A 15,099-nucleotide genomic window follows, 5' to 3' on the forward strand; every position below is an offset into this window, starting at 1 on the left:
AACCAAGCATGCCTTGACAATGAAAATGGTATATTCTGAATCAGGGGCGGTTTGAAAACAATTTTTTATAACTGCTAGTAGTTAGATTGTGTGGATTGTTCCCCATCCTTAGGTATCTGTTGTGGAATTTTTAGATATTACTTGTTAGATATTGCTGCACTGTCAGAACTAGACTTTTTACCCCTTTTTCTCCCCAATTTTGTGGTATCCAATTGTTGTAGTAGCTACTATCTTGTCTCATCGCTACAACTCCCGTACGGGCTCGGGAGAGACGAAGGTTGAAAGTCATGCGTCCTCCGATACACAACCCAACACAGAGCGCATCCAACCCAGAAGCCAGCCGCACCAATGTGTCGGAGGCTACACCGTGCACCTGGCAACCTTGGTTAGCCACAGGAGTCGCTGGTGCGCGATGAGACAAGGACGACGCTAGGCCAATTGTGCGTCGCCCCACGGACCTCCCGGTCGCGGCCAGTTACGACAGAGCCTGGGCGCGAACCCAGGGACTCTGATCCCAGTCATTCTGAGTAGCATTGTTAGGTTGCTTGTAAACCTCCTTGGTCTGGGTGTGAAGGTACTGCAATGCACTGAAACAGAACAGAGGCATAAAACAATGGGTCAATGTAGCATGACGTTTTGAAAACTCGTAAATGTTAAAATTGTTTTAAATGTGAAGACAATGTTTGATTTGGTTGGGTACCCCCATGGCCTCGGAATCACTACCCTGTTTGCTTAACTTCTGGGCAATGGTTGCCATTAACTTCCTAGACAACCTTACGGAGCACCTCTTCTTTATCACAGAAAGCCTAGACAACGTCTCTGAGCAATCTTCTTGGTGAGAGGCAGCCTCAACATCCTGTGAAACTCTGTCACAGGCATACAGTCCTACTACACACTTGAGAGAGTGTGTGTGTGTGTGTGTGTGTGTGTGTGTGTGTGTGTGTGTGTGTGTGTGTGTGTGTGTCAGACTTCACCAATTGAAACATGGGACAGTGGATAGATCATTTGTACATTTCACAACATGACTGTGCAATGCAGATTGGATAATACGCTTCCCAACTAGCACAGTGGATCTGGGCCGATTCCGGGTGAGAGTCGGGGCACTCGGCTGAGAGTCAGACCCGGCCGATGTCATGTGGCCTTAGGCAGTATTACTTATGGCTTGGAAGCGGGGATTGAGCTCGGCCGATTCCGGTCTGAGTTATCTGGCCCAAATCTTGGTTCTCGGGCTGAATGGGGCTACTCTCTGGCAAATTATTACATGGGCTGCTTTATATAATTAACACTTCGTTATTTATTCTTCCATATTTTCTCATTGTTTCTGTGATCAAAAAATAAAATTAACATTTAAATTAAATGATTTAAAACTCCTGTTTAAGTTGTATTTGAGTATTTTGGTACTTTGTGCATTGATAAGCATTAAACACTTTGTGGGTGGAGCCTCACGAGTGGTGCAGCAGTCTAAGACACTACATGTTGCTTCATATGCTAGGTCGATACTCGTGCCGGCCGCTTCTGGGACACCCATGAGTCGACGCACAATTGGTCCAGCGACGTCTGAGTTAGGGGATGGTTTGTCCGGCCGGGATGTCCTTGTCCCATCGCGCTGTATTGACTCCTGTGGCGGGCCAGGCGCATGCACGCTGACACGGTCACCAGTTGTACGGTGTTTCCTCCGACATAACATTTTTTTTGGTGGATGGGTATAATTTGTATGCATAATTCTGGGGCCGATTCTGGGCAGTCATTTATTTTGATTCCAGGTCGAGTTCAACAACCTGATTCAATCAGTTCCGGCCCCCCGGAAGAGGGCCGCTTCTGGGCCGATTCCTCATTGCTAGCTGGGTTGCTTACTAACTATGGCTATTGGCTAGTTCACATCACTCATCTTTGGCAGGTGTGTAGTTAGCTAGCGTACCTCTATTTGGAAGCAAGAGGCACTGACTGATTTGCATCGCCTGATTGATTGATTCACAATCGATAAATCAAATAATGTTATCAGTCGTAAAAACTGAAACATTTAGACTTATAGCTAACAAACCTGGCAAACTGGATTTTTATGGTATAACAAAAAAATGTATACTTACATACTTGCAACAGCAAGTGTTTATAGGAAGTGTCCAGTGTTATCGTTCCCCAGTTGACTCGCGCCTATTCACTAACTCCCGGTTTGATTCCCCATGCTCGTGACAAATATGGTTAAATTACAGAGCCACAGTCACATAATTTACAAATTATAGTTACCGATACCGCCTTCTTTCAAGTCCCATTTGCTGCCGACAGCAACTTTGATTAGGCCCTTATCTATGTATTTCACATGACTCAGGCGAAGCCATGAGTGGGCCTGGGAGGATATAGGCAAACCCACTGCAGAGCCAGGCCTAGCCAATCAAAATTAGTTTTCCCCATAAAGGGGCTTTATTACAGACAGTAGTACCCCACAGTTGGATGTACTGCCAAATTCTCTAAAATGATATTGGTGGTAGAGAAGTTAACATCAAATTATCTGGCAACAGCTTTGTTTGACATTCCTGCAATCAGCATGCCAATTGCACACTGCCTCAAAATTTGAGACATCTGTGGCATTGTGTTGTGTGACAAAAATGTACATTTTAGAGTGGCCTTTTATTGCCCCCAGCACAAGCTGCACCTGTGTAATGATCATGCAGTTTAACCAGCTTCTTGATATGTCACACCTGTCTGGTGGATGGATTATCTTGGCAAAGGAGAAATGCTCACTAACAGGGATGTAAACAAAATTGTGCACAACATTTTAGGGAAATAAGCTTTTTGTGCACATGGAACATTTCTGGGATCTTTTATGTCAGCTCATGAAACCAACACCTCACATTTTTGTTTATATTTTTATTTCACCTGTTGATATAGCTAACACTGCTGGTAGTTTAAAAAAGGAGTACATTACAGTACTTCTAAAAAAAGGTATAATGCAGTTTTCTAATCTTGAAACAATAGTTTTTCCATTAATACAAATGTACACAAATGGTGAATTGAAGTGTGTTCCCTTTAATTTGACTAACAACAGTTGGTTCATTAAACACAGAACACAAGTCATCTCAAGAAGCAGTGTCTAATGCCAGACAAAAATGATGGCACGCTTGTCAACTTTCACAAGGTTGGGTTATGGGAATATGCCTATGATTAGACTGAGCAGTTCATTTCAGTCAATATAAAAGTGCATGCACTATGCCCGTTTCTGTTACAGGGATCACGGACGCAAGCAGAATCTTTGATCTGAAAGACATTGGTTGTCTTTGTAACATTTTCAAAGCCATCAAATAGGGAAACCCAATTGTTAACAATCAATGTGTTAGGGATCGTTAAAAGAAAATCAGGGCAGCTTCATTATTCAAAACTAAGTAAAACAGATGAATCTATTCAAAACCTTAAACAGAAGCGCACTGACAAATCTCAACAGGAGAATAATAAACTAAATACAATCTTACAGCAGAGGGGCACAAAGAGAGTAAATAAAATGACAAATGCACCTATTTCCATCTGGCCCGTACATCCACAAACAATGCAGTGCTAACACATCACGGACAACTATAACCGACAACCACCGTATTTCAAATTCATCCTGCGGTAACATTTCACAATCCATGATATAAAATGCAGGCTACATTAACACCACATGCTATGGTTAAATATCCATTGTAAAAAGAGGTCTGATAACAGTTCAGTTATAATGAGGAGTTGTATGAAATAATAAATCCATACACTAGGCACAATCTGTAGAGGAACACAAGTCTACTGATAATAGGGGGTAAAAAAAAAGTCTAAGTAAACATGTCAGAAAACAAAAAAAGTTATAAATCTTATTAAAATAATAAGACACATTAAAAGTTGGCTAAGATGATCTCATAGTTACAGTTGAAACACAGACTACACATCCCAGGACCAATGCAGAATGCATTTCTATTTGAACGTTCTGTAACGTTGCACCCTCCTGAACGGACCCCTGATCTGAAGTCAGGTGATCAAACCGAACTAGAGGTTGCTTCTGGGTCGCTTGGCGGCTTCAGGGTGGGTCTCGATGATACTGGGTCTCTGCAGTGCCCATTGGTCAACGTTGTGTCTCTGGCCCTCAGGCTCCTCTGTCTCTGATCCGCTGCTGGAGCTGCCACTGCTGCTACTGCTGGAATGATCACTGCCAGTGAAGTCATAGCAGTCCTTCTCCTTCCCTCTCCCCTTCCCCCTCCTCTTCCCCTCTGCTGCCTCAGGGTTGACCTGCAAGGCTGACTCGGGCACCGCTGGTGGGGGTCCCATCTGCATGTCCTGCCAGGGCTCTAGGATGGGGGTGAAGACATGGAGGGTCTGCTGCTGGAGCTGGTCAGTGGGGTCATTCACAGTGCTGAGCACCTTGGGCTTGGTCTTCAGGACCTTATCAAAGTTCTTGGATTTTGAGGTCACCACAAACCAGTCCTAAGAAAACACAGGACAAAGGAAATTAGTATAGTATGCCACCAAAAAGCACTACAACATGAATTTTTGCAGTACTTTATTCATATGGCAAAACACTATACATTAATATGATACAGTATGTCATCATGGAGGTTAAAAGTCTAAAACAAATACATTTCTGACCTGGGAGTGGACAGAATTGATGTGGTACTTCACCCCACTCTCTGAGTTGAACTCTTTCTTACAGATTAGGCATTTGTATTTCCCTGCTTCAAAGTCCCCCTGCATAATGAGAGAAAAGATGTGGTTGAAATAGATGCTTAATAATGGATTTAATTCCTGTGCATACATCAGATTTTTATGCTGAAGAATTGACTCAGTTTCAGCTGAATAACTTTCCCTGTCTTCTGGATACGTTGCAGTACTTGGAAGTGAAAGACAGCAGAGCAGTGAGAGTAAATCTATTCCATACCCTTCCACAGAGCCCAAGGTGAGCCTTCAGTCCAGACACACTGGTGTAGACCGAGCCGCAGCCCTGAGGGAAACCAGAAAGTTTCCTAGTCACATTATAACACAAGTATAGCACAGTGAGCAACATCTCAACTATACGCAATATGGGATAAAAGATCATTTAAAAAAATGATGGGTCGTACCAGGTTTGGGCACTGAACTTTTTTTTGCAGCTTCACTTCATTTTTCCACTTCCGAAGGACCTCCTGACTGAAGGCAGGCAGCCCGGGCCGGGCATATCTCAGCTGTGGAACCCAACAGAAAAAGAATGGTACATCTGGAGGTCAATGTACCCACAGGAATAGATATAGTACATGAGCACACATCTAGGACTATCTTAGCGTTGAAGTGTCCTCACCTTCTTATCGTCTGGGACAAGGTCTCCGATGACCTTCCTCTTGGGCCACTCCTTGGCCAGCTCGTCATTAGCAATCTCCTGTAGGTGGAAAAAGGCCACCTGAGCTGACATGCGTTTGACCCGGCCGCTGGGTGTCCTCTCGGGGTTGGGCTCTCTCTGAGCCTTCACCTCCACCTCCTCCTCTGCATTCTGAGGCACCTGTGGGGGAGAGGGAGACAGCTGTCTATCATCACCCATTCAAGAGAAGCTCAAATAATTTAGAGAGGAGAAATTAGCAAAACATTTTTTTTTTAAAGAGACCAAGGAATGGGGTGCTCTGGGAAATGGGTGGGTGGATATACTGATAAATGTTTGTGACATTGAAGTTGCCAGAATGTAACTGCTACAGATTGTGAGCACAATGGCATGTTGTGCGATGGAATGTCACCCAGTGAATTGTAACCTTGAAAGACTGTCTTATTAGTTAGTGGACAAGTGTATTGTGTAAAACAGGATTCCCCAACTGGTAGCTCCCAGGACGAATTTGGCGCACAGGTGGTTATATTTGACCCCACCAAGTTCTGGATTGTTGGACATAAATGCCAGGCATGTTACAAATCATGTCATTGCTACATTGGCTGGACGTACTATAGAGCAAGTTAAAGTGTACAAATATTTGGGTGTGTGGGTTGATGATAAGCTGAGCTTCACTGTGCATGCAGAGAACCTGATAAGGAAGCTCAAGCTGAAAATAGGATTTTATTACCGGCATAAGGCTTGTTTTTCTTTTGAGGCCAGGAAGGAGCTGGTACGATGTACATTACGGTCGGTTTTAGATTTTAGTGATGTTATAAATATGCAGGCCTCAGCCACTACCCTGAGAGCACTTGATTCAGTGTATCATGCAGCCCTCAGGTTCATTACCAATCAGAAATGTCTAACACATCATTGTGATCTCTACAGCGCTGTTGGCTGGTCGTCATTGACCTTGCGTAGGCTTAAACACTGGTATACACTGATTTATAAGGCCATATTGGGTAAAATTAAATTTTACCTCTGTTATTATTTAGTCAGGTCAGTAAATAAATATAAATTATGGTCCCATTCTGATTTGCTTCTAACAGAACCAAACATTAGAACAGGTCATGGTAGAAATAGTTTTAGTTACTTAGCACCGTGGTCCTGGAAGTCTCTCCAGAACATTTTAAAATGTGATGATCCAGTTTCGTTGGTGGAGTTTAAACACTTGATCGATGTATATATCATAGAAGAGTGTAATTGTTTTCAGGCCAGCTGTTTTTAGTCAAGATGTTTGTGTTTTTAATGTAATATGTAATTGTTGTACTGTATGTGCATTTATAGTTTTGTTTAATGTTGTGTTAGTGTATGTAAGTTGTTTTGTCTGAAACGTTGTTCCCCCTGCTGCTATTGGACCAGGTCTCTCTTGGAAAAGAGATTTTATCTCAATGAGAAAAAACCTGTATAAATAAAGGTAAAATAAAATAAATAAAACACTGTAAAAACACCAGGAAATCAGCTCCAATTGATTATAATTTTGGAAATCTGCGCCCAAGTATTCCCACACAAAATAGAGAGATGTGATCATATACAAATGTAAGCAAGGTTTAAAATGATTGTTTTATTCAAATATTATATCAGTTTCTAATTATTGTGGTCAATTTGCGTTCTACAAATGATTTGCAATTTTGTGCCCCCTCCCCCCACCCCTGAATCTAGTTGAAGATCCCTGTTGTAAAGGCAGTGCAATATAGCGAACTCACTGGTGCGTGCTCCGACTTGAGGTGGTACTCCAGGCCTGCCTTGGACTTGTAGACCTTGCCACAGTGTTGGCAGTTGAGAAGCAGCTTCTCCAGCTCAGACTCCTCTTTCCCACATTTCTTCATGTGGTACAAGTAACCCATGATGCTGGTGAAACTACCAGTGCAGCCCTGTAATGTAACACAGTCCTTTAGAGTGAAACACATCCATAGTTCCCATGTGCCAACGATGTAGACTATGAAATCCCAGACCTACAGCACCAGTCAAATGTTTGGACACACCTACTCATTCCAGGGTTCTTCCTTATTTTTACTATTTTCTACATTGTAGAATAAAAGTGAAGACAGAAACTATGAAATAACACATATGGAATCATGTGGCAACCAAAAAAAAAGTGTTAAACAAATAAAAATATATTTTGTATATTAGATTCTTCAAAGTAGCCACGCTTTGCTTTGATGACAGCTTTGCACACACTTGGCATTCTCTCAACCAGCTTAATGAGGAAGTCACCTGGAATGCAATTAAATTAAAACAGGTGTGCCTTGTTAAAAAGTTAACTTAATGCTTTTGCGCCAATCTGTTGTGTTGTGACAAGGTAGGGGTGTATACAGAAGATACACCTATTTTGGTAAAAGACCAAGTCCATATTATGGCAAGAACAGCTCAAATAAGCAAAGAGAAACAACAGTCCATCATTACTTTAAGAAATAAAGGTCAGTTAATGTGGAAAAGTGCAGTCGCAAAAACCATCAAGCGCTATGATGAAACTGGCTCTCACGAGGACCGCCACAGGAAAGGAAGACCCATAGTTAACTCTGCTGCAGAGGGTAAGTTCATTAGAGTTACCAGCCTCATAAATTGCAGTCCAAATAAATGCTTCACAGAGTTCAACAGACACATCTCAACATTAACTGTTCAGAGGAGACTGCGTGAATCAGTCCTTCATAGTCGAATTGCCGCATAGAAACCATCACTAAAGGACACCAATAAGAAGAAGACTTGCTTGGGCCTAGAAACACGAGTAATGGACATTAGACCGGTGGAAATCTGTCCTTTGGTCTGACGAGTACTAATTTTAGATTTTTGGTTGCAACCGGCATGTCTTTGTGAGACGCAGAGTTGGTGAACGGATGATCTCCGCATGCGTTGTTCCCATCATGAAGCTTGGAGGAGGAGGTGTGACGGTGCTTTGCTCATGACACTATCTGTGATTTATTTAGAATTCAAGGCACACTTAACCAGCATGGCTACCACAGCCTTCTGCACCGATATGCCATCCTATCTGGTTTGCGCTTAGTGGGACTATAATTTGTGTTTCAACAGGGCAATGACCAAACACACCTCCAGGCTGTGTAAGGGCTATTTGACCAAGAAGGAGAGTGATGGAGTGCTGCATCAGATGACCTGGCCTCCACAATCACCCGACCTCAACCCAATTGAGATGGTTAGGGATGAGTTAGAACGCAGAGTGAAGGAAAAGTAGCCAACAAGTGCTCAGTATATGTGGGAACTCCTTCAAGATTGTTGGAAAAGCATTCCAGGTGAAGCTGGTTGAGAGAATGCCAAGAGAGTGCAAAGCTGTCATCGAGAAAATATATTTGTTTAACACTTTTTTGGTAACTAAATTATTCCATATGTGTTATTACATAGATGTAATGTCTTCACTATTATTCTACAATGTAGAAAATAGTAAAGATAAAGAAAAAAAACTTGAATTAGTAGGTGTATCCAAACTTTTGACTGGTACTGTATGTCAGAACATTGTTAATGTGAGAGGCAACCAGACTGCCGAGGGAGACTACCAACAATGGTTAATGTGACATCTGTACTGGAATTTCAGATACAGACACCATCAAGGAATCATACCTCTTTCGAGCATTTTAATTTTCCCATCCTTTTCAGCACCTTCCTCAATTTTTCCTTCATGGACTGGTCATCCAGGCCATTTATGTCATCTGGTGAGGGCTGGAAAAACAAAACAGTTAACACCAATGTCAACATGGAACACACCAAAACCAGCGTCAGATGGGAGAATGGCCTTACCAGGTTATTGTGGTCTGCCATGATGTGGTACTTCATTCCCGTGGAAGACTTCAGTTGTTTCCCGCATTGCTGACACGTGAAGGGATTCTACAAGGAACACATTAGTTTTGTTTTTGAGATTCAGTTCAACCAAGTGCAACATGGGAGGCTGTTATTGTAAGTACGGCACACACACCAATCGGCAGCTCTCCATATGTTTCTTCAGGCCATCCACAGTCTTCCTGCTCACACTTTTACACTTGGGGCACGTGACTCGGCCTTTGCCCAGGATCATCAGCTGCCACCTCTCTTCTTGACTTCCTGTTCCACACAGGAAGTGGAGTGTTTTTTGTTATTGTACAAGTGGAATAAGGAACCATACCTACCATTACAATGCAATTACCAAAGTATTACGTAACATTGTTAATACAACATGGTTCCTAAAATAATTTGTGTTATTACACAGGTATAGGATGAACTAATGTAAAGTGTTGCCAGGGATTGAATCTATGGTGATATTTTATTTGCTAATCCTTTCACCTGGGGAGTCCTCTCACCTGGGGGGTAGACTGGGGGTTCCTTCTTGGTTGTGAAGGTGAAGACTTTAGATTTCTCTTCCTCGGTAGGCTCTGCTGGGTGACTGTGACTGCTCTGGATAGTCACACCTCCAATAGTGTGACTTCTATGAACATGTCCACCTACAACAGAGTAACTGCTCTGGACAAGTTCACCTCCAATAGGGTAACTGCTCTGGAGATGCCCACCTCCAAGCAAGTGACCGCTTTGGACATGGCTATGGGCATGTCCACCTCCTACCAAGTGACTGCTGTCAAAATGGCTATGGACATGCCGACCTCCAACCGAGTGACCGCTGTCAAAATGGCTATGGGCATGTCCACCTCCTACCAAGTGACCGCTGTCGACATGGCTATGGACATGTCCACCTCCTACCAAGTGACTGCTGTCGACATGGTTATGGGCATGTCCACCTCCTACCAAGTGACTGCTGTCGACATGGTTATGGGCATGTCCACCTCCTACCAAGTGACCGCTGTCGACATGGTTATGGGCATGTCCACCTCCAACCGAGAGACTGCTGTAGATATTGCTATGCCCACCTCCCACTGAGTGACCGCTATGGACATGGCTATGAACATGCCCACCTCCAACAGGAACTGGAACTGCATCAAAGGAAACATTTAACATGAACTAAAACTTGAGAGAGAAAGGGTCAGAAGACAATAAAGTGATGGTTGCAACATAACTACCTGACTGTCTCACTTCTTGAGGGAAATTTGTAGCAGAAGGTGTGCTGTTGTTGTCCACCTCCACTCTCCGCATTTTCTTAATCGCAAAATCGGAGGGCAGGTGTGGTTCCCGACCCCGGCCCTGGGCCCTGCTTGTGTCTGGGGCCTGGTTGGGCCAGCAGTCTTTAGCCACCAGTTTGTGAGGCAGTCTGGCAGAGAGTGGTGGAGGAGGAGGCAGCTCACCGTTGGCTACAGCCAGGCTGGAAGACACCACGGAGCAGCAGGACGTCTCGCTGGTTGAATCCTCCACACCAGAACCCAGAGAGACATTCTGCAGATCCTCATACCTAGACAGTGACACACAGCACCAAACTCACATGACAACAACTACTCTGGTCAGCTTTTGCACAGTGAAAACCGTGCACAAGCATAGACTATTTCCCAGATCAAATGCCTCTATCACCTACACACTTTGAACTTGTGGAGATCTGAGAATATTGGTCAGGTAGGAGTCAGTGATGGGAAGGAAAACATACAGCAATCGGCAATTAAAATAAAGGAAACTCACAGTGGGCCCATTGACCTTTTTCTGCCATATGATCTTTTCATCTTTTGGGTTGCCTGGGCATGGGGGTCATCATTCTATAATATTCAAGTACAGAACTGTAAAGAAGAGATCCAGTGTAAAACAGGATCTTACAAGGTTTATTGTGAACACTGCACTAAGGACCATCATATGTTGATGTAGAAGTGCTTAATGCTAAATCATTTCTAGATCCTCATGATGGTTGTTATTTTAGTTTTCATGTTGAGGACTGGAATAGTGTACCCATGCTTTGGTAGGAACACTCATAATGGCCAAGTAGAACTGAAAGAAAATACTGTTACTATGTTTTTATTCTTACCTTAGGTGGAACACCAATCATGCTCATCACACTCATATCTGGCATCTTCTGGATAGCTATTGGATTATGGTCACATTTTCATTAGTTAATCTTTTTCCTTACAAAACACTAGTGAAGGAGCGTTTCCAAGACATTCTGCATGAAATACATAAATGGAGACCAAACATGAATCATAATGATGATTCAAGACATCTGCAATTGCAACTGGCCAGATACAAATTTGGACATAATGTAATTTATCAATACTCTAAAGTTTGCTGAGTAAACTGACAATTTGTCAATCATCTAGTGACAGTGACGGTTTAGTGGCATTTACCTGGTAGTGGAACACCACTTTTTTGTTTTGGTTGTGAAGCCTTCCTCTTCCTTGGCACATACGATGGTGACATGCTTCCTTGTGTGTGATGATGAAGTTGATGATGCATGATTGCAGTTGACCTGACCAATCAGTACTGCAAAACAACACCAGGCCTGAATTATTCTATGACATAGTCCATCAATAGACATCATCACTGTCACATAATTGATAAAAGGGCTTTAATATGATTTCTTCTGGGGAACATCTATGATGTTGTTAATTTGATGTCCACATTAAGAAGAATCACGTGGCATACCAACCCTTATGTAAACGCAGGATGAGCCCGTGTGAATACAAAGGTAGGCCTAATATGAACTCATTGGTTCTGTTTTGTTTAGTGCAGCAGTGTACCTTACTCGAGCAGTGTTGCAGTAGCAGTGTTTCTAGAGCCACAGCCACCATCATTTTCCACGAATAACCACACAAAAAAGGGGAACGCTTGCTTTGCAGTGACGTTGCAGCAAATCTACACTCTGGATGCTGATATAATGTAAACGTTCTAACCGTTGCACTACACGCGCTCAAACAACTTGGCTACAATGTAGCCAACTACTAATTTAATTGTTTGATACACTTAATGTTACATTGTGAAACGTCTACCCGTACCGCACACTCCTTAGCAAGGTTAGCTGCCATTCCTTCCTGTTTTAGTCCCCCTCTGTCATTTCCTCCCGACAACGATCCGCCTAACCACTCGTTGGATTCGGTTATTTGAATAGAAAGACCATCAAATGGTAATGCTGAAATTTTCAAGAGGATATCTAATTATAAATAATGCTCCGACAAAACCTATAGTATCAATTATCCATATTGCATACCCTCTTCGAGATTACTTCATTCCCGAAACGCCCTCTTTGTGGAGACAACAAATGAGATTCCCATCTCATTCACCACGACTGTAAAAGGGGCGGTTACTTACAGCCATCCAGTACGAACAGGTTTTGTTGAGCAGAACGCAAAACAGATTCCAGAACAGTTATGTCTTCATATTACCTTACGATGGCTCCGCCTCCTAGTAGTACTCTACCTGATCCAGACATAACAGCTGGATGTAGGCAAAAAAAATAATGCAAACTAAAATTCGTTTTTTGGTCTTAATTTAAGGTTAGGGTTAGGCATAAGGTTAGCAGTGTGGTCAAGGTTAGGTTTAAAGTTAGGGTTAGGTTTAAAATTTTAAGAAGATAAATTATAGAAATAGGCGGGGTTTATGACTTTGTGGCTGTGGTAACTATTGCCGACCTTATAGGTGAGACTGGTGCAGACAGGCTTCTGGTGCCACCTGTGCTTTATATTGTGTAAAATGGATTGTCTTGTATATATTAGGGATTGTTGTATATATTAGATAGATGGGTGGGAGACTCTGTGTAGCTTATCTCAGAGGGGTCAGTCATCATCAGAATGAAAGTGAAAAAAGAGTTGAAACAGCTACGCTGTTGCAACACTGATGTTGTATGATACAATAAGATAATATATGTATTTTATTGTCTGTTACATAACGAACACATATTTTTTCCCTGTTCACTCCCCTTACTCCCCTCCCAATGGAATGCAGAGGTAATTATTTTAATAGGACACATGCCTATCACTGTTTTAAATCATGTTTACATGGGTCAAAATGTTGTTTTATAACCCTATGTCCGTCAAATATGGGCATCCGGCTAGGACATCCTGTTCCTGTTGTCACGTGTTAGAGGGTGTGTTATTTTATATCTATATTGCATCTATTCATTTGAAGTTGTTATGATGAGTGATGTGTAGGGACCTGGTTGAACTGGGGGGGTTGAACATTTCAAAGAGGGTGACCCCACACCCACCCTATTGTATTGCCCTTAGGGTTGTTGTCTATGAAGTAGGAATGTCCCGGGGGTTGTATTTGCAGCAGATGCATTATAAATAAAGCCCAGAACAAGACATGTGGCCCCAGAACACTAAACAAGATTTTAAAAATAAACATGGATTTTGTGATCAGTGGCAAAGCTGTGATGACTGTAACAACGGAAGCAGGGCCGCGGCTGAAACATAGAGAAAGGGCCAAGTATAAAGCCACAATATACGATGCACCAAAAAGTGGTTTCCAAGTGTGTATAGAACCCAAATACCACCCGCAACTGCGCTGAAAGATCAAGTGATGATGTCTAATGGACAGCAATGGGGGTATTTTATTTTTATTTTTTATTTTTTTATTTCACCTTTATTTAACCAGGTAGGCTAGTTGAGAACAGGTTCTCATTTGCAACTGCGACCTGGCCAAGATAAAGCATAGCAGTGTGAACAGACAACACAGAGTTACACATGGAGTAAACAATTAACAAGTCAATAACACAGAGAAAAAAGGGGAGTCTATATACAATGTGTGCAAAAGGCATGAGGAGGTAGGCAAATAATTACAATATTGCAGATTAACACTGGAGTGATAAATGATCAGATGATCATGTACAGGTAGAGAGAGATATTGTTGTGCAAAAGAGCAGAAAAGTAAATAAATAAAACTGTGGGGATGAGGTACGTGAAAATGGGTGTGCTATTTACCAATAGATTATATATATATATATATATATATATATATATATATATATATATATATATATAGCTGCAGCGATCGGTTAGCTGCTCAGCTAGCTGATGTTTGAAGTTGGTGAGGCAGATAAAAGTCTCCAACTTCAGCGATTTTTGGAATTCGTTCCAGTCACAGGCAGCAGAGTACTGGAACGAAAGGCGGCCCAATGAGGTGTTGGCTTTAGGGATGATCAATGAGATACACCTGCTGGAGCGCGTGCTACGGATGGGTGTTGCCATCGTGACCAGTGAGCTGAGATAAGGCGGAGCTTTGCCGAGCATGGCCTTGTAGATGACCTGAAGCCAGTGGGTCTGGCGACGAACATGTAGCGAGGGCCAGCCGACTAGAGCATACAAGTCGCAGTGGTGGGTAATATAAGGTGCTTTAGTGACAAAATGGATGGCACTGTGATAAACTGCATCCAGTTTGCTGAGTAGAGTGTTGGAAGCAATTTTGTAGATGACGTCGCCGAAGTCGAGGATCGGTAGGATAGTCAGTTTTACTAGGGTAAGCTTGGCAGCATGAGTGAAGGAGGCTTTGTTGCGGAATAGAAAGCCGATTCTTGATTTGATTTTCGATTGGAGATGTTTGATATGGGTCTGGAAGGAGAGTTTGCAGTCTAGCCAGACACCTAGGTACTTATAGGTGTCCACATATTCAAGGTCGGAACCATCCAGTGTGGTGATGCTAGTCGGGCATGCGGGTGCAGGCAGCGATCGGTTGAAAAGCATGCATTTGGTTTTACTAGCGTTTAAGAGCAGTTGGAGGCCACGGAAGGAGTGTTGTATGGCATTGAAGCTCGATTGGAGGTTAGATAGCACAGTGTCCAATGACGGGCCGAAAGTGTATACAATGGTGTCGTCTGCGTAGAGGTGGATCAGGGAATCGCCCGCAGCAAGAGCAACATCATTGATATATACAGAGAAAAGAGTCGGCCCGAGAGTTGAACCCTGTGGCAC

General features: G+C 42.8%; 1 protein-coding gene across 7 annotated transcripts; it reads right to left on the reverse strand.

The window, feature by feature from the left end:
- Nucleotides 1–3,004: 3,004 nt before the first annotated feature.
- Nucleotides 3,005–12,541, reverse strand: znf512 (zinc finger protein 512). 7 transcript variants are annotated; one of them, XM_052470964.1, is made up of 16 exons: nucleotides 11,935–12,395; nucleotides 11,542–11,677; nucleotides 11,226–11,281; nucleotides 10,889–10,962; nucleotides 10,342–10,667; nucleotides 10,063–10,254; nucleotides 9,631–9,972; nucleotides 9,270–9,394; nucleotides 9,095–9,181; nucleotides 8,918–9,016; nucleotides 7,051–7,218; nucleotides 5,291–5,488; nucleotides 5,076–5,177; nucleotides 4,895–4,957; nucleotides 4,606–4,704; nucleotides 3,005–4,443 (listed from the first exon to the last, which is right to left on the reverse strand). In XM_052470964.1, exons 2-16 carry the CDS (start codon nucleotides 11,648–11,650, stop codon nucleotides 4,009–4,011), a joined length of 2,475 nt encoding a protein of 824 aa, XP_052326924.1. In that variant the 5' UTR covers nucleotides 11,651–11,677; nucleotides 11,935–12,395; the 3' UTR covers nucleotides 3,005–4,008. The 7 variants fall into 7 exon arrangements, with proteins under 7 accessions (XP_052326924.1, XP_052326923.1, XP_035650035.1 ...); XM_052470963.1 differs by having other exon boundaries at nucleotides 10,018–10,254; XM_035794142.2 differs by lacking the exon at nucleotides 11,935–12,395 and adding an exon at nucleotides 12,402–12,541 and having other exon boundaries at nucleotides 9,631–10,254.
- Nucleotides 12,542–15,099: the final 2,558 nt, after the last annotated feature.

Source organism: Oncorhynchus keta, chromosome 19, assembly GCF_023373465.1.
Source record: "Oncorhynchus keta strain PuntledgeMale-10-30-2019 chromosome 19, Oket_V2, whole genome shotgun sequence".
NCBI lineage: Eukaryota > Metazoa > Chordata > Actinopteri > Salmoniformes > Salmonidae > Oncorhynchus > Oncorhynchus keta.